The sequence below is a fragment of the Dasypus novemcinctus genome, chromosome 3 (genome assembly GCF_030445035.2).
Source record: "Dasypus novemcinctus isolate mDasNov1 chromosome 3, mDasNov1.1.hap2, whole genome shotgun sequence".
Taxonomy (NCBI): Eukaryota; Metazoa; Chordata; class Mammalia; order Cingulata; family Dasypodidae; genus Dasypus; species Dasypus novemcinctus.
Window position 1 is genome coordinate 54676232 of NC_080675.1, and position 24178 is coordinate 54700409.

At 34.9% G+C, this 24178-nt stretch overlaps 1 protein-coding gene across 5 annotated transcripts in view; it reads right to left on the reverse strand.

Moving 5' to 3' along the window:
- Window positions 1–24178, reverse strand: part of TMEM260 (transmembrane protein 260) — a 73133-nt gene that overhangs the window by 23054 nt on the left and 25901 nt on the right. For 3 of the 5 annotated variants that reach the window (XM_058293378.2, XM_058293377.2, XM_058293381.2), the window contains exons 4-10: window positions 21546–21723; window positions 18976–19089; window positions 15856–16035; window positions 13697–13737; window positions 10784–10867; window positions 7482–7596; window positions 6004–6176 (exon numbers count right to left, since the gene is read on the reverse strand). In XM_058293378.2, the coding sequence (XP_058149361.1) occupies window positions 6004–6176; window positions 7482–7596; window positions 10784–10867; window positions 13697–13737; window positions 15856–16035; window positions 18976–19089; window positions 21546–21723 (885 nt within the window). The remainder of the gene's footprint in view (window positions 1–6003; window positions 6177–7481; window positions 7597–10783; window positions 10868–13696; window positions 13738–15855; window positions 16036–18975; window positions 19090–21545; window positions 21724–24178) is intronic. The other 2 variants (XM_058293380.2, XM_058293379.2) reach the window with 1 other exon arrangement.

A 24178-nucleotide genomic window follows, 5' to 3' on the forward strand; every position in this document is an offset into this window, starting at 1 on the left:
AGAAGGGAAAAGGGGTAGAAAGAGTATTTGAGGAAATAATGGCTGAAAATTTGCCAACTCTCATGAAAGAAATGAATTTTCAGATCTAAGAAGTGTAACATATCTCAATCAGAATGAATCCAAATAGACATACTCGAAGATACATACTACTCAGAATGTCAAACACCAATGATAAAGAGAAAATTCTGAGCAGGAAGGGAGAAACAAACCATCACATACAAGGGAAGCCCAGGAAGGCTTAGTGTAGATTGCTCAGCAGAACTCATGGAGATGAGAGAACAGTAGTATGATATAATTAGGATACTGAAAGAGAAAAATTGCCAGCTAAGAATTCTTTATGGGGCTAAATTGTCCTTCAAATATGGAAGTGAGTTTAAAATATTCACAAATAAATAGAAACTAAGAGAGTTCATAACAAAGAATCTGCCTCTGCGGAAGCACTAAAGGGAGATTTACAGTCCCAAAGAAAAAGACAGGCGATAGAAGCTTGGAGGATAGTATGGAAGGCAAGTCTAGCAGAAAGGCTAACCAAAAAAAGAAAAGACAGATGAAAATAAGATATGACATATGAAAGCAAAAGAATAAAATGGTGGAAGTAAATAATGCATTTACAGTAATATCATTGAATAAGAATGGATTACATTCCCCAATAAAAAGATACAGGCTGACAGAATGGATGAAAAAACATGAGCCATCCATATACTGGCTACAAGAGACTCACCTTAGACCTGGGGATATAAATGGGCTGAAAGTGAAAGGTTGGAAAAAGATACTCCACATAAACAGCAACCAAAAAAGAGCAGGGGTAGCTACACAAATATCAGACAAAACAAACTTTAAATTAAAAAAAGTTTTAAGAGATGTATCAATAAAAGAGACAATCCACCAGGAAGAAATAACAGTCATAAATATCTATGAAACTAATCAGGGTGCCCTGAAATACACAAAGCAAATCTAGCAAAACTTAAGGGGGTAAAAGACATCTCTACAATAATATTTGGTGACTTCAACACACCATTCATGTTATTAAAAACTAGACAGTAGATCAACAAGGAAACAGAGACTTAAACAATATAAGTGAGATAGACTTAACAGACATATGCAGAATGTTGCACCCGAATCAGTGGATTATACATTCTTCTCAAGGGTTCATGGATCTTTCTCCAGGATAGACCATAAGCTGGGTTACAAGGCAGGTCTCAATAAATATAAAAAGACTGAAATTATCCAAAGCACCTCCTCAGATCATAATGGAATGAAACTGGAAATCAATAAGAGATGGGAAAGGGGAAAATCAGTAAATGTATGTAGGCTTAACAACACACTCCTAAACAATCAGTGGGTCAAAGAAGTTGTAAGAGAAATTAGTAAATATATCAAGAAGAATGAAAATGAGAATACAACTTATCAGAACTTATGGGAGGAAGTAGATGTAGCTCAAGTGGTTGAGCATCTGCTTTCCACATAGAGTCCCAGTTTCAATCCCTGGTACCTCCTAAAAGCAAACAGCTCTCATTGGGGAGTGGATGTAGCTTAGTGTTTGAGTGCCTACTTTCCATTATAATGTCCTAGGTCCAATCAGAGTGGATGTAGCTTAGTGGTTGAGTGCCTACTTCCCATTATAATGTCTTAGGTCCAATCCCCAGTATCTTCTTAAAAAACAAACTAACAAACAAACAAAAACTTATGGGGTACAGTCAAGGCAGTGCTGAAAGGGAAGCTTATAGCCCTAAATGCCTATAATAAAAAAGAAGAAAGAGCTAAAATCAAAGACATAACTGAACATCTGGAAGAATCAGCAAAAGAACAGGAAACCAATTCCAAAGAAAGCAAAAGGAAAGAAATAATAAAGATTAGAGCAGAAAAAAATGATACCAAGAACAACAACAAAAAAAATAGCTTAGAGAAAATCAACAAAACCATAAGCTGGTTCTTTGAGATGATCAATAAAATTGACAGATGCTTAGACTAGCAAAGAAAAAAAGAGAAAAGATGCAAATAAAGTCATATATGAAAGGCGGGACATTATGACTGACCTGACAGAAATAAAAAGGATCATTAGGGAATATTATGAGAAACTTTGCCAACAAACTAGACAACCTAAATGAAATGGATAAAATTCCTAGAAACACACAAATTACTTACATTGACTCTATGAGAAATACAAGAACTTAACAAACCAATCACTTTAAAAAAAAAGATTTATTTTTAAAATTTATTTTTCTTTATTTATCCCCCCAATCATTTTTAAAGAGATTGAAACAGTCATCAAAAATCTCCCAACAAAGAAAAGTCAAGGACCAGATGGCTTCCCAGGTGAATTCTACCAAGTATTTCTAGAAGAATTAACATTAATCCTGTTTAAACTCTTCTAAAAAACTGAAGAGGAGGGAAAATTACCCAACACATTTTATGAAGTCAACATTACCCTAATACCAAAGTCAAATAAAGAAACTACAAGAAAAGAACAGGCCAATCTCTCTAATGAACATAGACACAAAAGTTCTCAACAAAATACTTGCAAAGAGAATCCAATAGCATATCCAAAGAATTATACACCATGATCAAGTGGGATTTATTCCTGGTATGCAAGGGTGGTTCAGCACAAGAAAATCAATTAACATAATACACCACATTAACAAGTTGAAGGGAAAAAAGCCACATAATTATCTCAATCAATGCAGAAAAAGCATTTGACAAAATCCAGCATCCTTTCTTGATAAAAACACTTCAAAAGATAGGAATAGAAGGAAAAATCTTCAATATGATAAAGGAAATATATGAAAAACCCACAACCAACATCATACTCAATAGGGAAAGGTTGAAAGCTTTCCCTCTAAGATTGGGAACAAGACAAGGATGCCCATTGTCACCACTGTTATTCAACATTGTGTTAGAAACTGTAGTTAGAGTAATTAGACAGGGAAAAAATAAATAAAAGGCATCCAAATAGGAAAAGAGGAAGTGAAAAAGCTCACTATTCACAGATAACATGACCCTATGTTTAGAAAATTCTCAAAAGTGTACAACAAAGCTATGTGAGCTAATAAATGAGTTCAGCAAAGTGACAGCATGCAAGATCAACACACAAAAATCAGTAATGTTTCTAAACACTAGTATTGAATAATCTGAGGAGGAAATCAGGAAAAAATACATTTACAATAGCCACAAAATGATTTAAGTACCTAGGAACCAATTTAACCAAGGAAGTATAGGACCTATATGCAGAAAACTACAAAACACTCCAAAAAGAAATCAAAGAAGACCAAACCAAATGGAAAGACATTCCATGTTCATGGATTGGAAGACTAATATCGTGACTATGTCAATCCTACCCAAACTGATTAAGAGATTCAATGCAATACTAATCAAAATTCCAACAGTCTACTGATGGAATAGAAAAATAGAAAAGGCAGTTACCAAATTTATTTGGAAGAGAAAGTGCACCGGATAGCTAAAAGCATTCTAAAAAAAGAAAAGTGATGTGGGAGGGCTTTCACTGCCTGATCTTGAAACATACTACAAAGTTACAGTGGTCAAAACAGCATGGCATTGACATAAAGATAGATACATTGATAAGTGGAATAAAACTGAGAGTCCAGCAATAAATACTCATCTCTATGGCCAACTAGTTTTTGACAAACCTACCAAGTCCATGTTACCAGGACAAAACAGTCTCTTCAACAAATGGTGCTGGGAGAACTGGATATTCATAACCAAAACAATGAAAGGGGGCCTTGATCTTACTCCCTAAATAAGAATCAACTCAAAATGGATCAAAGACCTAAATATAAAACTATTAGAAGAAAATGTAGGGAAACATCTTTAAGATCTTGTGGTAGGTGGTGGTTTCTTGGATCTTAGACCAAAGCACAAGCAACAAAAGAAAAGATAGATAAATGGGACTACCTCAAAATTAAACACTTTTGCACCTCAAAGGATTTCGTCGAAAGGGTGAAAAGACAGCTGACTCAATGGGAGAAAATATTTGGAAATCACATATCCAATAAGGTTTAATATAAATGATATACAAAGAAATGCTACAACTCAACAATTAAAAGACAAACAACCCGATTGAAAAATGGGCAAAAGGTGCTACTCCATCTTTGTATAGATGCTTTATTCCATCTATACAAAATATAAATACAAATAAAGTAGAAAGACAGAAACAGAACAGTGGTTATGTACAACAGGGGAAGCACAGTGAGATTTAGAGAGGATGAGTTTTTGTCTTTTTTGTTTATTATTATTATTGGAATAATGAAAATATTCTAATAATGATTGAATTGATGAATACACAAATATGTGATTATACCAAATGCCACTGAGGATATACTTTGTATGGATTGTATGCTTTATGAATGTGTATCAATAAACTTGATTTGTTTAAAATAAAAAAAAAATCACTAGGGAATGAGACTGATGAGAAAGAAGGGAAAGAGTAGTTTATAGAGTTTACTTCTATGAAGGCATATTACAGCAGTACAACTCTTTTCAGTAATGAAGTGGATTTTCTAATGTCAAAGAAAATGGGCATGAATTCCAAGAGCTTACCATGAAAAAAGGAAAAAAGACTGTAAGAGAATAAAAGCATCAAAACATGGAGCAAGCAATTTCCTTGCTCTTATCAGGTCTATTACATTTAATGGAGCTTAGAATCACAGCCTAAAGTTGAATCACTGGGTTAATATCATAAAGCAAATAAACACTTCTAGGAACAAAATTTCACCCCTGCTTTTGTAACTGATGGAGCAATTACTGTTTCCTACTTTAATGCCCTGCTTTGTATTGTGATTCTACACATTTTGCCACCTAGCAAAGATGCTATGTAATTCCATTCCTCTGGGGCAAATTAAAAAAATCAAAACAAAACAAGCATCCCTGGCATTGAACCAGTACTGTACTAAGGACCTGAACCAGGAAAAGACAGTAATATAAAAAAAAGTTGAGAAAAACACTGTGGGCTTGGTGAACCCTTCTTAAACTACCTGTGCAGGCATGTCTGAAACACATGTTCCCCTCCCACAAGATCTCCTGGAGATACAGCCTTCCCAACACTGGATCTACCCCTATATTATAAAGAATTGTTTTTAAAATATATTTTTTATTATTTTAAAAAGATACTTAGATTATATAAAATGTTACATAAAAAAATATAAAGGATTCCTATATACTCCACATCTCCCACTTTTCCCCACATTAACAACTTCTTTCATTAGTGTGGTACAATAATTGCAATTGATGAATACATTCTGGAGTATTGCCACACAGCATGGATTATAGTTTACATTGTAGTTGGCACTCTTTCCCACTCATTTCAGTACGTTGAACATTGGTTTTTTAAATTAAGTTGAAATGGGAAACTTAATCTTTTAAAATAATATCAGTCAAATTTCACTATAACAAAACTCCAAAGGACTCCTCCACTCTTTAATACTGCTGGAAATAAACAAACTATCATCTGAAATTTGGACATCTTTTATGTTCGGCAGATTTTCATTGTCTTATCAAAACATGGATACTACTAATAATGCATAAGAACTAAGAAACTTTTAGAATTTATTTTAAAATAATTGAATATTTATTACCACAGGGTGAACTGGGTAAAGGCCAGGTATGACTCAAAAGATGAAATCTTTGAAGGATAAAGTAAATTTATGGCCTGCAAAAAGTCCCAAATGTCTTTACTCTCCATCTACACGATATTTTACATCATGAAATTTTTCATACTCTCCTGATTCCACAAAGTATCTTTAGGGTTCTTCAGAGGAAAATATACAAATAGACCCCATGCACTGCCCACAATCTCATTGGCAATGGCCTGAAGCTGCCCATGTGGAGATTCTGTTTCAGGAATTTTAACAACCCCCAAAAGTCTAAGAGCTGCCTCACTCTGAGTCTTGAACATCTGTGGGAGTTAGAGATGAATTAAAACCCTAGAATCTAAATATTCAATTGTCTATGGGTTGAGTGCTACTTTTCATAAAAATAAACATGGGTTACCTGTAATTAGAATATATTTGGTAAATTACAAAAATAGTTGCTGAAAGCCATTCCAGACACTGAAGCCCACTGCTGGTATTCAGCACTCGGTTACTCTCAGATATAAGTGCAGCCAAACCAACGCCAGCGAGGACAGCCACCACCGCATTGCTCTGCATCCAGAATCGTTCTACCTTCGAAATAGCCGGGGAACAGTATGTCCAATTAACTAGTTTATATAATCAGTCAGGTTCCAATACATTTAGAAAACACATTGCCCACACCTATATGTTTATGCCTGCTCTTATCCAAGTCTTGTTACGTGATTTTCCAATCTACTTCCTTGTTCATTTTTCAATTGCCAAACATTCCTCCACCCTGTTTTGATCCCTTTTCAGACCCACACATTCATTTCAACACTGTGGCCTGAGTCTTGAGCCCCTGATATATGTTGGGGGCAGAGAGTGGAGAAATGCTTTTGCTTACTCCTAATGTTTTCTTACATGCAGAGATGCTTCATAGCACAGCACCCCTGTCCTCTCCTTGCCCCCTCACTTATTTCTGCCTGTGGGAGTATAGGAACTGATCTGATGGGGTTTGCATAGCCCTGCCCTTTCCTCTCTTCCATTTGGAAATGAGCCACCAACAGCAAGCACTTGTCTAGGGGCCGACTGTCCCTGTGTCAGCAGTGGGGTAGAGCTGGGGTAGGGACAGGCCTGCCCTGTGCAGCACTGCCTGTGACGATTGTGTATGTCTGTCAGTTCTGGGATTTGGTATGAACAAGCCTCCTTGCCCACAGATAGAAACCACATTCTCTACTCTTGGTGCTATTGGTAATTCTCCCACCCTTTGTACTGGTTTATCTTCTTTCTAAATTGATTCAGAACTCAGGTGATCAAGTGGGGGTATTATTTATTAGGTTTCTTGAATGCAACAAAACAGCTAAAAGAGAGCTGTCTATAATGACAGGGTTTCTACATAAGGAGAAGTATACCAGTCTCAGAGAAAGAGGGCAACCAGGAAAAATAAAAAAAGTGCTTGCTTTTATGTTCAGGCCTGGGAATAGTGATTTAAGAAATAAGGGTCTGTTTTGTGTGATCTATTTATCTTAAGGAAAAAGAAAAAGAAATAAGGGGATATGTTGGTCAGAGACTCCAGTTTCAATCCGTACTTCTCTTGCTGTTAAAAAAAAATACTCTAGAAAAAATATAATAATATTTGCAAAGAATATTCGCAAACATTGTTTTAAAATCACTAACCAAAACCTACCTTAAATTAATTTTTCTAGCTACCTATTGTGTTAACAAAACGTTGCCTTTTTTTTTTTCCTTAAAAAGTGGCCTTAGCCTTACTGGCTCAAAAATTTCAACTTTGTTTATAACAACATATATAAAACCTTACTCTGTTCAAGAAATAATTTGTTCTTATCCAAAATTTATGAAAGAAAAATTTGTATATTCTTCTCAAAGGTCAAAAGGATTTATCTAAGTAAAACTTACCACACCCATGAAAAGTGGTTTTGAAATGTCTAAATTTGCCCTCCAAGCAAAGAATGATGAATAAATGCATAGCATTCCAGTAAAAAGCCATACTAATGATAGATTCTGTCTCTCCCTACAAAAATAATAAAAATATGTTAAAAATTATTTATCTGCACAAATATCAATAATAATATTACATAGCTTTAAATTACATAAAAAATATTTGGATCTGTAGAACTTTCCATTTTAACAAGCAACAGGGAAAGATCTTAGCTTTAAAAATATGAGTTGGATCCTTATGAGCCTTTGTCCTTGAAGTTGCAACATAGCCTAGTGCTGTAAAGTGCCTAAGAGTTACCTCCTGAGAGCCTCCCTTTTGTTCAAATGTGGCCTCTCTCTGAGCCAAACTCAGTATATAAATGCATTACCTTCCCCCCAGCATGGGACATGACTCCTGGGGATGAGCCTCCCTGGCACTGAGGGATTACTACCAAACACAATGAGTGAATGCAACTGGAAAAAGACCTTGAATAAAGGGGGGGGGGGGGGGGGGGGAAGGTAGACAAATGAGTTTATATGGCTAAGAGACTTCAAAATGAGCCGGGAGGTCTTCCCAGAGGTAACGCTTACGCACATCTCAGCAGGCTCTCATAGACAGCCCCAAATAGCGGGGCTCCTGAGGGCTCTGGAGACACCCATTTCCTATGGTCATGGAAGATAGCTCCAGTGGTCAGTGCCTTGCCAGTAGACCCTACTTTGGAGTCTGTGCTCCCTGGTGTGACAGAGTTGGACTCAGATATGACTTATTTATGCATGCCTCTTCTGTCCCCTTTATTTGAATCTATAGATGGTGCTGGAGTTGGTAGCTATATGTCCTAGAGAATTGAATCTCTGGGCTATCTATGTGCCAGTTTGGCTCTGAGCCTCAGCAGAGTTGCAACACCTGCTCTCCAGTTCATTGGGCTTACCCAGGACCACAAACAAGGAAGTGAGGGTGGATAATCACCACACCAAGGAAGCAAGGGGGTCTACAACTGTAAGCAAGAAGAGTCCCATCCATCAGCCATATGGGACTGAATTCCCCTCTCAATTAGAGGTGGGCATCACCATTCCAGAATCCTTAGGACTGGGGAATAAAATATGGACTAGAGTGGACTTACCGGTATTCTACTATAGACTTATTGTGATTGCAGCAATGGAAGAAATTACATCATTGATGTGGAGACAGTGGCCAATGGAGGTGCTAAAGTCAGGGAATGGGATGAAGAAGTATAAAATGGGGGCAATTTCAGGACTTGGAATTGTCCTGAGTGACGCTGCAATGACAGATATGGGTCATTATATATGCAGCCATATATAGGGAGTGGGAGAGAATGTAAACTACAATATAAACTATAATCCATGATGGTGGCAATGTTTCAAAATGTGTTCATCAATTGCAATGAATATACCACACTATTGAAAGAAATTGTTAATGTGGGAAGGGTGGGAGGTGTGGGGAGTGGGGCATATTGGAATCCTTATATTTTTTAATGTAACATTTTATGTAATCTAAGTATCTTTTAAAAATAAATAGAAAAACATATATATATATATGTGAGTTGGAATAGACAAACCAAACAGTAATAAACTTGAACTACATTTTGTAGACAGCTTAACCTAGAAGTATGCAGGAAAGGCATCAAGTTAAAATTCATAGAAATAGAAATTCTTAATTTCCTTAAATTTAATAAGTAATAAAATATGCAAAATAAAATAATAATTTCATGTATTAAAATAATGACTTTTTAATTATAAATCTCATTGTTGGTGAGAATATAGTAGTAAGTAGGATAACAATGTATTAGTACAACCTTTGGGGAAAGTAATGTGTTAATATATATGAAAAGACAAAAATATTCATGCTAGTTGATCCAGTAATTTGAAATGTAGGTATAACTCTTTCTTTTTTCCCACTTCTTTTTTTTTTTCTAAAGATACTTCCATTACATAAATGCTACCGAGAATATATGGGGGATTTCCATAAGCCCCGCTCCCCATACCTCCCACATTTTCCCACATTAGCAACATCTTTTATCAGTGTGTTATTTTCATTGCAATTGATAAACACATTTTGGAGCATTGCCACAAAGCACAGATTATAGTTTACACAGTAGTTTACATTCTCTCCCATTTGACTCTGTAGGTTATGGACAGATATATAATAGCCTGTATCTGTCATTGTAATGTCATTCAGGATAATTTCCAAGTCCTGAAAGTGCTCCCCAATTATACCCATTTTTCCCTCTCCCTAACCCCAGAACATCCTTGGATCAACTGCCTGCACAACAGTTGTATTTCTTCCATTGCTAGAATCACAATAAGTCTATTGTAAGTTTATTTTAGTCCATAGTTCATTTCCCAATCCTAAGGACTCTGGGATGGTGATGCCCTCTCCACCATTAATTGAAGGGAGCTTCAGGTATAAATATTAAATAACCAGAAATTGGATAAAGATTAATCCATAAAGATGCTTTATTATCACTTTTAATTGTGGGAAAAGTGGAAAGCAATCTAAATATCCCCAAGTAGGAGAACATTTAAATAAGTTCTGCTATGGTCATAGGATGGAATATTATATAGACATTTAAATGAGTTTAAGTATTTTGTATGGTATAAGAAAAGGCCCACAATATAATATCAAGTATTATGGAAACAAAACTATAAACAAATGTACAATATTCATTTACATACAAATGTTAAATAAGCCTAAACAGACTAGAAGTAAATGAAGAAAATGTTAATAGAGGTTAATAGTGCTAATAGTTTTTAGGTTTTCTTTTTTGTATTTTTTAAAATTAAAGTTAATAGATCACATAGAATGTTACATTAAAAAAAAATAAGAGGTTCCCATATAACCCACTCCCCATGCCCCTGCCCCCATCATTTTTGTAAATTTTATTTTTTTGAAGATACATACATCACAAAAAAGGTTACATTATAAAAAACATAAGAGGTTCCCGTATTTGCTTCTTTTGCAATAATAATTGACTATGGGTAGGGTAAGAAATCAAACCAGAAGTTGAAGACATCAAGTGACTTGCTAGCTAGATTATAATATACTACTCAATATTTCAAAATTATTTATTTATAATCAGAAAAAATAAACTGGCAAGAAAGCAATATATATTTGCCTTAATTAGGAGAGCCACTTATTATAAAATAGTAAAATAAAATAAAAAATAAAATAGTACTAGCAATGTCCTACTCTGACATAGTAAAACATTAATTAAATTAACGAACATGGGGAAAAGATCAGGAAAAGGAATTACATTACTCACTTTCTTGCTAAACATATATTTGCCCAAACTGCAAGGGCTTGAATGTTGAATGAGAGTTCGGTCCTCATATTTGTTACCTGAGAACTGAAAAAGACAATCTAGCTTATCGATGGCATAAAACAAATCTGGTTAATGCCAAAGAAAATATCATTTGGGAAATACATTTGATTATGTACTGAACAATTCTAAGGGCTGGGATCAGATTTTAAAACTATTTCATCTTTTTTTAAGTTTAGCAGAAGAGTACCAGAAGAGAGAGTTAAACAGTTCTAACATGTTTTCCAATTCTAACACATGGTCACCAACTTATATAATTCGGGATAGGATCAGAACAGATAATTTTTGACACTGATATACCCAAGAGGATATTCCTGATTGGTTTACTAAGTTGTTTGAAATGGAGTTTTGAATCTTCTTCTGTCAGTAATGTAGACATGGCCTCCAGTGATTTTATAATTGAAAACAAAATTATTTCAGTTTTCCAGAGATCCAATCATGAAGGAAAAATGGACATGAAAAATAATTTCCAAACACTGTTTTGTTTTGTTTTTTTGGTTCTCTTCTTCCTTAAAAGCCTTCTTGTTTTCTACGTTATTTTGTTCAAAAAGTGTTTAAGCAGTCTCAAGCAATGTGTCCTTTTTCCCCTCTACAATTACACTAAATACTTCAATTAACTGATAAGCATTTTCCAGGTGTTACCTGAATTCTAAAATAGCTACTGCTCTAGCAGTCTACAATTTTGTAAAATAAATGACTACACATATTCCCCATCTCAAAGAACTTTCTTCTCCCTAGTGGCAATTTTACTGGAGAAAATGTGATGCCATAATTATGGAAACCACACAATGTGTATTTTACTAATGGAGACTCATCTACTATGAGAAGATATCTTTACTCATTTTCAAATGCACTTGAGAAATTGATTCCAGCATGAGGCTTATTTTAAACCATTCTTCAAAAGGAATGAAATCAGTTCTAAAAATTAATTCTTAGAGATCTGTTGCCTAAATGTAAGCTTTAAAAGATGGCTACTGCCTAGGGTTAGATTTGATAATTTCCTTGTCCAGGATTGCAATTTAGAGATATGCATTGGGAAAAATTTAATTTGCTTGACTGGAAAAGGGTAGATGATTAGGTTCCACCATTTCAAGGATTTTCTTGTAAGTTAATTATGAGTTGCCTTTCTCAATATGCCTGTCCATCTGAAGCAATTAAAAACTGGAAATTCTCTTGCTCACTCAGAGTGCTAGGATTATGCTTGCATTGTACAATATGAGATGGTTCCAACAAATAGTGTGGGTGTGGCTGGTCATCTTTTGTCAAGTCTATTTTTCTGGGTACACAAGTTAACCACTATTCTTTTAATGTAAGGGAGGCCTTTAAATTCCTAAGTAGATCACGTTTATGTGCAACCAATAAAAGTTAGACATATGGTCTAGGATTATGGCTGAGAGTTCTTTGGAGTTCATGTGGGGTTTGTTAAGGCAAAATATTCCAGTAATACAGAAAGTTATAACAAATACCAGAATGTAGGTAGAAAAGAGCAGGTAGTGAGTCTTCAGGCATTGCATAAAAGGAAGAATAAAGTAATAGCATGGAGATGTTGATAAAATAGATGAGAAACTGAGTTTCTTGCTACCTTCTTCCCAATAAAAATGAAAAATTGATCCACAAAGTTAGTCAGAACATAAAAGAAAATATTTAAAATAAATTGTGAGAAACATCAAAATGTTACGTAAGAATAATGTGTGGCAGGGAAATATTTTTAAGATATAGTAGAAAGTAAAAAATGCAGGCTAATAAAATAGTATGTATATTATGATACCATTTTTTAACACAAATAAAAACATAACAATTTTTAGAAGGATACAGATAAAAACGTTAACAGATTGAAACAGGAGTTACCACTACATGCTGGAATTACATGTAATTTTAATTTTCTTATTTTTGCTTATCTGTATTCTCTAAATTTTCTATAACAATTATGTTGTGGTTTTCTTGGTAGAAGAAAAAAGTTATTAAGAAAGAAAGGAAGGACAGAAGGAAGCAAGCAAGCTAGAGAGTAAAGAAGAAAAATTGTGAGAACCAATGAATTGTCTCCTATATAGTTGAAATATTCTCTCCATACTTTAAAGATGTATTTTTTTCAAATAGCCTTGAGATTCCCAAGTTAATTAATTAGTTAGGAGATCACATTAGTTTTACAGAAACATATTCATCCATAATTTTATGTAGAAAACATTATAAAAGTATTATAGGATTAGTATGGATATTCTTCAAGTTGTCTTAATCTATATGGGTTTTAAAGCAAATATTAACCCATTTTTCTCAAAGAACACTGGCAGATAATATTGATGAAAATATATTGGCTTTAGCTGGCTCTAATAAGGCTGGATGTTAAAACTACAAAAGTAAAAAGAGTTGACTACAAGGACAGCCTACAGGAAATCTTGAGAGACATTAAATAAATAAAGCTGTAAAGAATTAAAAGAATATATCTCAAACAAAAATACCAAGAAATAACTGTCCTAATTTTCCTATATATAATGTTACAAAATGTCTCTAAAAAGAAAGAATGTATAAAAACCGGAACAAGGAATACATTTTTTCTAAAGGAATATTATGTTGGATAATTTTGTATCCAACAAAGTTGAAACATTTTGGTTTTACAGGCCTCCTATAGTTGCCTAATACTTTAATTCACGGTCGTATTTATTGCTTAATTTAAGCTTTATCTTATTGAAGGAACTACTAGAATATTTGACAGTGTATATATACAACAGTTAAATGGAGAATTGAAAACCACTTCTCAGACATACTTCTTCACAGAGATAAATTTCAGAAATTCCTAAAATCATTTAAAGGAGCTAACAGAGAAGTCATTTAAAAATATTTCAAATATTTCATACTCACAGTAATATTTTAGACATACTGGATCCTATTTCAGACTTGGCCTAAACACAAGAGAAAAAAGTTTAATTGCACATGCATTAGACTGAGACTTTGTTAGGCAATTAAGTTTTAACTATCTTGATTTAAAAGATAGATATGTATAATGTAACATCTCTCTTCATTTGGTCTTTACTTCAGAGTTTATAGAATTTTTAAAGATAAGTCAGTGAAGAATAAATATCGATGTCCTTTAGGAAGAATTTTAGAAATAATACATTGGCTAAAAGCCAGTTAAGCTATTCCATCAGGGATAATTAACACATGAATGAATTTATAGACTTTTGACACTTCTGTTATGAACTCTAAGGTCATTTTGGGTAATTTGATCAAAATTTATTATTACCCGTTAGTCTATAATTTTATAATTATGTGTAAATCATACAAATTTCAAATCTGAATGACTCTCATGATATTTTTATGGAATAACCAATTGAGGTAAACCAGAGTATAAACTTAAAGTATCAATTTCTATAGTCAAAATAATAAGTCTTTTACTAGTCTATTATGAAATATCTCCTACATACCCAAAATATATATAAACAACATCCATTTAAGGGATAAAGTTTTGAAAAAGCTATAGATCCACCATTCATTTAACAAATTGAACCTCATTAATGCTGTAAGATATCTCACAAAGCCCTTGTAGGTCTCTTCTTCCTCATCCCTCAGTGGTGACTACTGCCTAGAATTTTGTGTTAATTGCTTCTCTGCTTTAAAAAATAAGTGTGACTACTTTTATATATATTGTTAAATAATATATTGTTTTGTTTTTGCATGGGTTTGAATTTTGTATAAATGGTATTAACATCATATTATCTCATAATATGTAAACTTTCGGGACTTGCGTAAGACAGAAAAAACACAAATCACAAAAAAAAAAAAACCCACCTAATTCAATGGTCAATATTAAAATTTTAAAAACCCTTTCAGTGATGGGAAAGTTCTGGTTATGGATGGTGACAAGGATAGTGCAACATTTTAAATGTGATTAATTCCACTGAATGGTATGCTTGGAAGTGGTTGAGATGAGAAAGTTTGTGCTGTATACATGTTTGTATTGTTGAAAAAAAAAAAGCATCTAAAGAGACATGACAATTAAGTGCAATACATCATCCTGGGCAGGATCTAACAAGGGAAGAGAAAAGGCTTTAAAAGGGGCATATGAAAAAACTGGAATGTAGACTGTATGCTTGATATCAATATCAAATTTCTGGAACTTGATAACTGCACTTAAGGCTGTTACGTAAGTGAATATCCTTGTTCTTATGAAGTGTACATGGCAGTCTTATAAGTTCAAGAAGCAGGGTGTATAAAACCTACACTCAAGTGTCCAGAAAATGGATTAATAAATATAGACAGAATGATACAGACAATATAGCAAAATGTAAAAATAAACATTACAAAATGTTAAGATCTGGGACTCAAGGCAGGTATGTTGGAGTTCTCTGTATGGATTTTGTATTATTTTTACAACTGTTCTATAAGTTTGAAATTATTTCAAAATAAAAAGTTCAAAGGAAAAAAATAACCTTTTTGTTTATCCTTTCATTTTTCAGATAATCCTTGCCAAAACCACATTTAATGTTTTCTCTAATTTATGTCTTAGGGGAAGCAAGACCTTTTGAACTTCTTTAGAGCATACTTTCATTCAATAAAATCATATATTATGAAGCTTTTACAAAATGTCTTCAATTTTAAAAACAAAATACTAATATGTGTACTGTTAATCAAATATGTAAAAAAAAAAAGCGTTTTGGCCAAAGTAAGTTAAATTTTGTTTTTCCTTCAATCTCTGCCAAATATTTTTATTCACAGATCAAGCGCCCACAGTGACACCCAGTACTAACATAACCACAATGCTTCCAATGGAGGCAGTAAAGTTTTTTAAATATTTGTTTTCCTAAAAAGTATATTCTACCACAATAGCATGATGTCAGATTAAGGTATTCCAATTTTTTCCTAAAGTATCTTAAGGGCCACATTCCAAGGGACAACTTTTTAACAAAAGTAACTGAAATGAAAATTCTATCAACTGTTATTGTTTTCTTCAATCAAGGTCTAGGCAGAACCCTGAAATTTTGATGTGTATTTCCTTAAAAGAGTTTTAAATGTACATTTACCAGACTGAATGTTCCATATTCTTCCCTGAGAAAATGCGTCAAAAATCCTAGCAGTGTTGTCTGGTCTCCCCAGGTCCAACGGGCTTGATTGAGGTAGGATGAGATAGGAAGATAGAGATAGGGGAGCAGACCAGCAGAGAAATACAGGCTCAGCTTCAACAAAGAGCCCAGGGAGAGTTCCTGCATCAGAACACAGTGCATCACATAATGTTTATTTTACTCAAATCATCCTGGAACTTCAAGAACACATAAAGGAAAACATCAAATGTGTTTACACAGACTTGATCTCTCAATTTATATTAAGTCGCCACAGAATACTACCGTAAACCTTCTGATTACTGTGGATTACTAGAAAATTGCATCAGGCTGAAGTCCTTTGCATGGAAGGTGAAATCTGAGTGAAGCAAATAATATTAGCAAAGACTCATGAGGATCGTGTTTATTGTATCTCTTACATTTAAAACCATGTCATGACATGCATCATTGCATGGCTGAGATAACTTACTTGGAAGTGATTATGGGTTATTCGGCTAATGTTGAATATGCCCCAAATATTGTTCTAATACCAATCCATTTCATTACTGTCATCAGTAGACTTCAATCACATATTCTATTATGATTATATGTTGAAAATATGATTTTTTCAAGGAGAGTTTTGGATATTTCATGGACAGGTTTAGCATAAATTAAGCTTGCTTTTACATAACCCCCAAGCTCATTCAAATGCTCTTTTCCCCCTCATTTAACATGGAGAAAAGGAATTTGTTGCAGTATATAACAATATTGGCTCATATACCTTATTTGGGAATGTATCTTATTCCCCACATAAGGTTATCTGCTCATTTCTAAAACAAATGATAATATCTACAAAGCTTTATAAGGACTAAGCTCAAAAGAATATGAATTCTAGTATACTAGAAAGATCCAAATTTTGGTCACTTTAGTTGTTGAGAAAGGGCATCAATTACAAATATTGTAGTTGGAAATGGCCAAGTTTTCCTTTCCAAAAAAGATAAATTCATACATGAGAATGAATACAGAACCAAGGTTCACATTCACCAGAAGTAGAACAAGCAGTTGATTTATATTAGCATTTTCAATAAACATTCTTAATTGAAAATGGAGTGTTCTTATTATAGTACTGATTTCACTTGAGATTTCTATAGTGGAAATGAAATGCATAAAAATAATGGCATGAAAAGAGTGTAAGAAAAACTAATCTAACAATAAGCCTCTGCTATTCTTAAAAAGTGGTATTAAAATAAATGTATTTTGGCAGTTTCTGCACATTATAAAGTTGAATTTGAAATGGTAGGATGTAGGTGCTACAGAATTTTCCTTTTGTGTGGGTAATAAACAGGGAGATAATTATATGAGTGCTTTAAAGAGAGTCCAGGAGAGTGGCTCTTAGCCCTAGCTACTCACTAGAGTCACCCCACATTAATTTAATCAAAATTATTTGGGGGTAGGAGCTGGCATCAGGACTATTAGCTCTGCCTCAAATCACCTAACCTGTCAGATTCAACATCACCCTTCATTGGAAGATCTTGTTTTCTAGACTTTGCTATCTAAAAGAAGACAAATGAAAGGTTCGTTGAACAGTCATGGCTCCCAAAATACCATCCTTCATCAGCACCTCACCTCAGTCCAGGGCAAACAGGCCCCCAGTCCAGGCTCCTAAACGATCAACCCCAAGTCCTGCATATTGTATGCAAAACATATGACTCTCCTTTCAATCACCTAACACAAAATACTTGCCTTCCAGGGTCCTGCCAGAGAATGCACCTCTCCGTTCTGTTCAAGTCTGAAGCCTGGCTAAGACAACTGATATCAAAGCAAGAACAGATATGGGATACATTGCCATCTAGCCCCTATCTCTGCATCCACCTGGTTGACAAGAAAAATATTGGAGCCTCCTCCGTTTTGTATTCTGTAGAAAAGTGTTCACTTACTTATATTTTTTATTATACCACCATTTTAAAAATCAAGATTTATATAAGAACATATACTCTTTAAAAGCACTATCTAAAAACTCTGTATACTCGATAAAATCACTATTCAAGACATTGCCCACTATGCAATTCAATATACCTTACATAAGGACTTACATGGTTGACTTAAGAGAATTCAGTTCCAAGAAAACTTTTATCTTTCCTGTCAACTGTTACATTTTTTTCCTTTTATTTTTATCGCATAATAAGAATTTTATGACTTCCACACTACCTTTTTTGCATTGTTGCCAAGAAGCTAAGAAACAAAACATGAACACATAGTTATCTAAAGCTTTGGGATGATTATTTCTAAACAATAATTTTATTATAATTCTGATTATAGCTGAGTATTAATGACAAAACAACAACTAAATGTAGCTGAGGTGTAATTCACAAATTAAAAAAAACAATAAATAAAGTAAGAATAATGGTTCCGGCATTGACCTTGTGTAGAGATTATTTTAACCTCTAGGAGGATGACTGACAGAATAAAGGGCATCCATCTTTTCTAACTCAACTCTCTGCCATCTCCTTACCTATGTCTCCCAAAGCCATGACAAAGTAATTTTCATACCTTGCTTTATACCACCATCTTAATTTAACAATCACTTTTCCTTGCAGAGAAGGAAGAAACTAAAATTAATCATTTTTAATTCTAGGGAAATTTGTTCAGAAAAAAACCAGGATGTTATTTACCAGAGATTTTTATTATTTAGTTCACAATAGCAGGGAAATTGTCTGTTTTATTGAGAGCTGTGTCTCCAGCACCTAAAGCAGTATATGGCACAGAGTAGGCATTTAACGACTGAAGGAATAAATGAAGTATTATTTGTATTCCATCTTTTGTCTTAGAATGCATAGGAAAATATTGCTATTACTGTTAAGTCCTTTTACCCTATTTTCATCGAGGTACTCTTTAGAATCACTTTAAGAAAATTATGGAATGGGCCATATGCCACTGCAATCAATACTGCATAATTGCTGTAAATCCCAATTTTTTCAGTGTTGCTAGGGCCTAAGGTTATTTGTGCTTTACATAAAAGTCCCAAGTTTTCTGATGCCACAAATGTTATATTGGACCTGAATAAAATATTATAAATTTTCATTCCTACCAAGTTTAAAAACCTACCTTCTCTTTTAAAAGTCGAAAGAGGATCCAGGGTATTATGCACAAAATATAGAGGACTATTGTGTGCTGATTACATAAGCTAAGGCCACAGCAGAAGGCACCAGTTTTAGCTATCTGAAAATAAATAAAAGAAAAATTATCTAAGTTAAAAATTCACCTAAAATTCTAAGTAAGCATAATAGTAAAAAAGTCATTCTTTGTATTAAAACCAAGTGCATGTACCACAGGTAAGGTTAAAATCAACCTCTTAGGCAAAAGCAATCATGCTTTAATAGGCACTGATATTTATCACCATTAGTTTTACTAACATTTTTCATTCTCATTAAAGCACTGCAGTTTGGCTTTAAATGACTGTCTTCAAACTTACTTTTTTTTTTTTAAAGATTAATTTCTCCCTGCCCCCTTGTTGTTTGCACTTGCTGTGTCTGTTCGTCTTCCTTGTTTCTTTAGGATGCACCAGAAGCCGAACATGCGACATTTGATGTGGGAGGGAGATGCCGAATTGCTTGAGCCACCTTCACTCCCTGCTTTGTTGTGTCTTTCATTATGTTCTTCCTCCCTGCGTCTCTTGTTGCATCATCTTGTTGCATCAGCTTGCTATGCCCACCTGTCATGTCAGTTTGCTATATTCTTTAGGAGGCACTGCTCCCTGCTTTGTTGTATCTCTCATTATGTTTTTTCTTCTTGTGTCTCTTATTGTGTCAGCTCACCATACTTGCTCATTGCACCAGCTTACAGTCTTCTTTAGGAAGCACTGGGACCCAAACCAGTGACCTCCCATGTGGTAGGTGGGAGCCCATTCGCCTGAGCCCTATTGGCTTCCCCAAACTGTTTTTTTTTTTTGTCTTTCAATCTATTTAATTATTAAAGTTTCTATATCTAATTTTTAAGTAAATACAGACTGTTTGGATTCCTGTAACTTCAACAACCCCTCCCCCTCCCCCACCCTGCTGTTTTTGCTGTCTGTGTCCATTTGGTATGTGATCCTGGTATCTCTTTTTTTCTGTCTTCTGTTCTCTTCTTTCTCCTCTAGGATTCACTGGGATTTGATCCTGGGGACTCTGATGTGGAGAGAGTTTCTCTGTCAATTGCACCACCTCAGTTTCTGATTTCTACTGCACTTCACCTTGACTCTCCCCTTTGTCTTTCTTTTGTTGCATCATGATCTTGCTGCATGGCTCACTTGCCTGGGCAATGGCTCACCGCATGGGCACTTGGCTTGCTGTGTGGGTTCTCAGCTCGCCACATGGGCACTCAGTTCACTACACGGGCACTGGCTTGCTGCACAGGCACTGCTCACCACATAGACACTCATGTGGGCACTCAGCTAACCACAGGAGCACTCACATGGCACTCAGTTTGCCATGCAGGCACTCAGCTTACCGTGTAGGCACTTGGCTCACTAGGTAGGCATTCGCATGGACACAAGGCTCACCATGCGGGCACTCACATGGACACTTGGCTCACCGTGTGGGCACTTGTGTGGGCACTTGGCTCACTGTGCAGGCACCTGCACAGGCATCTGGCTCGCCATGTGAGTACTCAGCTTACCACGCAGGCACTCAGCTCATTGCATGGGCACTTGGCTCGCCACATGGGCACTAGCTCGCTGCACAAGCACACTTTCTCTTCTTCTTTTTGACCAGGAGGCCCCAGGGATCGAACCCATGTCCTCCCATTTGGAAGCCGGAGGTCTTATCATTTGAGCCACATCTGTTTCCCAACAAACTTACTTTTAATAGGACTTTATGTACTTCTTATCAAGTCAAATATGTAACTGAAGTTCAATAATTCTTTGTGTTTTACTTTTCTCCTATTAAATTGATGAAATTTAGCTTCCCTTTAGAAATCTATCTCTGGGTGGTGTTTTTTATTTTTTGTACATGTATCCTTTTCACAAACAGAAAATGTTATTTTAAACAAAAGAATACACTCTAATAGCACCACTGATCTGTTGGTGAGAACTATAGATAAATTGTGATGTTCTTTTGTTTTTATATACTTTAATGACACAAGGCTGCCTACACTAAGATGATTTGGTATTTTCCAGCATGTGCACTGTAAGCTCTTAGAAGACAGAGCTCCTTCTCACTTCAAATGATTTTGATGGTAGTGGTTAACTTAGAATTCATTATAATTTCTTCTGGACTACTTTGTTTTTACATTTGATACTGTTAAAGAAAAATACAAATTTGATCTTTTTTGCAATTAGGGTGTAAGTCAATGTACCTTATGGTATATAATTTAAAGTGGCCAGTCTAGAGTTTGTTAGCTTCTGCTGACACACAAATGATGGTTGAATTAACCAACAAGCCTATCTTTCTTACAAGACTCACAGGGGATTTGACAATCCCTTCACTGCCCACAAAACTTTTCAGCTCTGAGAAGGAAACAGTCCCATGTTTTATAATGCCTATGTGCTTCCACTCACAATGAAAGAACTGAGATCATTTTCTCTTCCAACATACCTAGATTACCTTGGTAATATCGAAACCAAAGTTAAAAAGAAATATATCATTTGTCTAAAGATTAAAATAAAAAATTATTTCACTTTGATCAAAATAGGTTACCTTTGATCTCTCTTTTGCAGTTGCAGCCTCCTCAAAATGTACAGTAAGAGCCATAAGCAGCCCTACAAACAGATTGTTTAAGCTGAAAACCTCTGCTGCAATGGACCACTGCCATGTTAGACGAGAAAATGAAAACACCCCCGCAGCAAGGATTCCTCCAGCATATGAGCCAGAAAGTCTGCAAATACAGATAACATGAAATCTTCTTTCCCAATAAAAAGAATGAGTTTATTTTCCTTTTTATAAACTGTAGCAGCAGAAATTATGACAGTCACCCAGCACTATTCCAATATATTATATGGTTAATATACTATTTCATGTAATAAATATCAATGGATTTTAATTAAGAAGTCCACATATTAACCTATTAACAAACAAATGAACAAATGCACTTGATATCCTATGGATAAAATGAGGTTTAGTCCTCAGATGGTTCACGCCAGTTCAGAAAACCTGATGAGATAAGAGCTAGAGAGATATGAAATCTGTGTCTTACTATTCTCACAAAGAATGATGATCTGGTTTGAGATTAAGAATGAAATATGTTTAATTGTAAAAATTAATGAAATGGCAAAATATCTGTTTAAAACACTCATTCTCCTATGCTTCCCAGTGTGATGGAGTTGGACTCAGTTGTGTTTTCCCTACATATGCCTTTTTTGTCCTTCTATATGAACCTATAATTAGTCCTAGCCTTGGTATGTGTACATCCAAGAGACTTAAATCTTTGGGCCGTCCATGTGCCAGTTGGGCCCTGGATCTCAACAGAGTTGCAACACCTACTCTCCAGTTCATTGGTCTCACCCAGGACAACTAACAAGGAGGTGATGATGGACAACTACCATATCAAGGAACTGAGAGAGTCTATAACTGCAAGCAAGAGAGTCCCATCCGTCGGCCCCATGGGATCACAGCCCCGTCTCAATTACAGGTGGAGAGGACATCACCATCCCAGAATCCTCAGGACTGGGGAATGAACTATGGTCTAAAGCAGACTTACCGGTTTTCTACTACAGACTTGTTGTGATTCTGGCAATGGAAGAGATTATATCAGTGATGTGGAGGCAGTGGCCACTGGAGGTTCCGGGGCCAGGGAGAAGGGGAAAACAGGTGTAATGCGGGGATGTTTTCAGGACCTGGGAATTGCCCTGAATGGCATTGCAACAACAGATGCAGGCCATTATATATCTTGCCATAAACTACAGAATTGGGTGGGAGAGAGTGTAAACAAACTACACGGTAAACTTTAATCCACGCTTAGTGGCAATGCTCCAAAATGTGTTCATCAATTGCAATGAATGTACCTCACTAATGAAGGATGTTAATGTAGGAAAATGTGGGAGGTGTGGGGAGTGGGGCATATGGAAATCTCCTATATTTTTAATGGGACGTTTGTGAAATTTAAGTCTCTTTAAAAATAAATAAATAAAAAACTCATTCTCACTTCTGGTGGAATGTTTGGATCTAGATACTTTCTACCTTTATTTCCCAAGATATGGCAAAGAATGTCTTGGTCACAATTATTGGTGATTTAAAGATCTTTTGCAGTTAAGTTCTACATTTCTGACGGTTTCTTCTTAAGACAGAGTTGAAGTTAACAACAACTGTTTTAAATGTGGGGAGTGGAAAGTGAATTTTAATAACACCAAAAGAATCAAATGCTACACTTGGAAACAAATTTTTCACTACCAAATGCCAAAAAGAGTCATGCATTTCAAATCAAACAGGAATCTGGGTCTCAGTTCAGAGACTTGATATAAGACTGATAATGTGGTTGATTATAATAGAGCATATTAAACCAAAACAACTTTTTGGAAACTATGAAAATTGAAGCTACTACCAAATATATATTTCTAACAGTGTTAGGAAATTCAAGATGTGTCTAACAATTATGACATTATATGGCCCTTAATTATTACTTTTCAAGCATATTGTTTTGTCTAAAAAACTATGGAGTAATTCTATGGCTTTGAATCAACCACAGATGAAAAATACTAGTTGAATAAAAATTTCAGTATCACCAAACCTTTTTTTTCTTTGCATTTCTATTTGCAGATGATTTTTAGTTTTTCCCCCTCATAAAAATTGGCAATTTCTTATTTCTCTCAGAGTTTCCCTGTTTTTCTAATGATCCTGATTCAACCAACTAAAATAATTTCTTCCTTCAAGTTACTTTCATATCATTCTTTTCTATCTGTACTTCTACTGCCTTAGATTCAATTATTTCAAAGTTTCTTAACTTGTCTTTTGTTTTTCCCATCTATTCTGCAATATAACATCAGATTAAGAGCATATTCTTCATGATTACCTAGCCTCAAAACTTTTCTATTGGAACCAGCAAGTCTGAAACACACAATTCACTTAGTGAATTAGAGGATGAATTAATTTTAAAGTGGTGCTAACATTTTTGAGAAACTTCTAAGTTTCATCTGTATAAATTATTTACAGAAATAAATATTTTATAGAAAGTCAGCATAAGGTACAAGATTCCTTCCTCTACTTAAAAACGTAGCTCAGCATTCTTGGAGAAATGACTGATCCCAGGGCAGGGGCAACCTAAATACAAAATAAGTCTAAAGCATCTTGGGCCAGAATGTAAGAAATGCTCAAAGAATGAAGGAGACATGACAAAC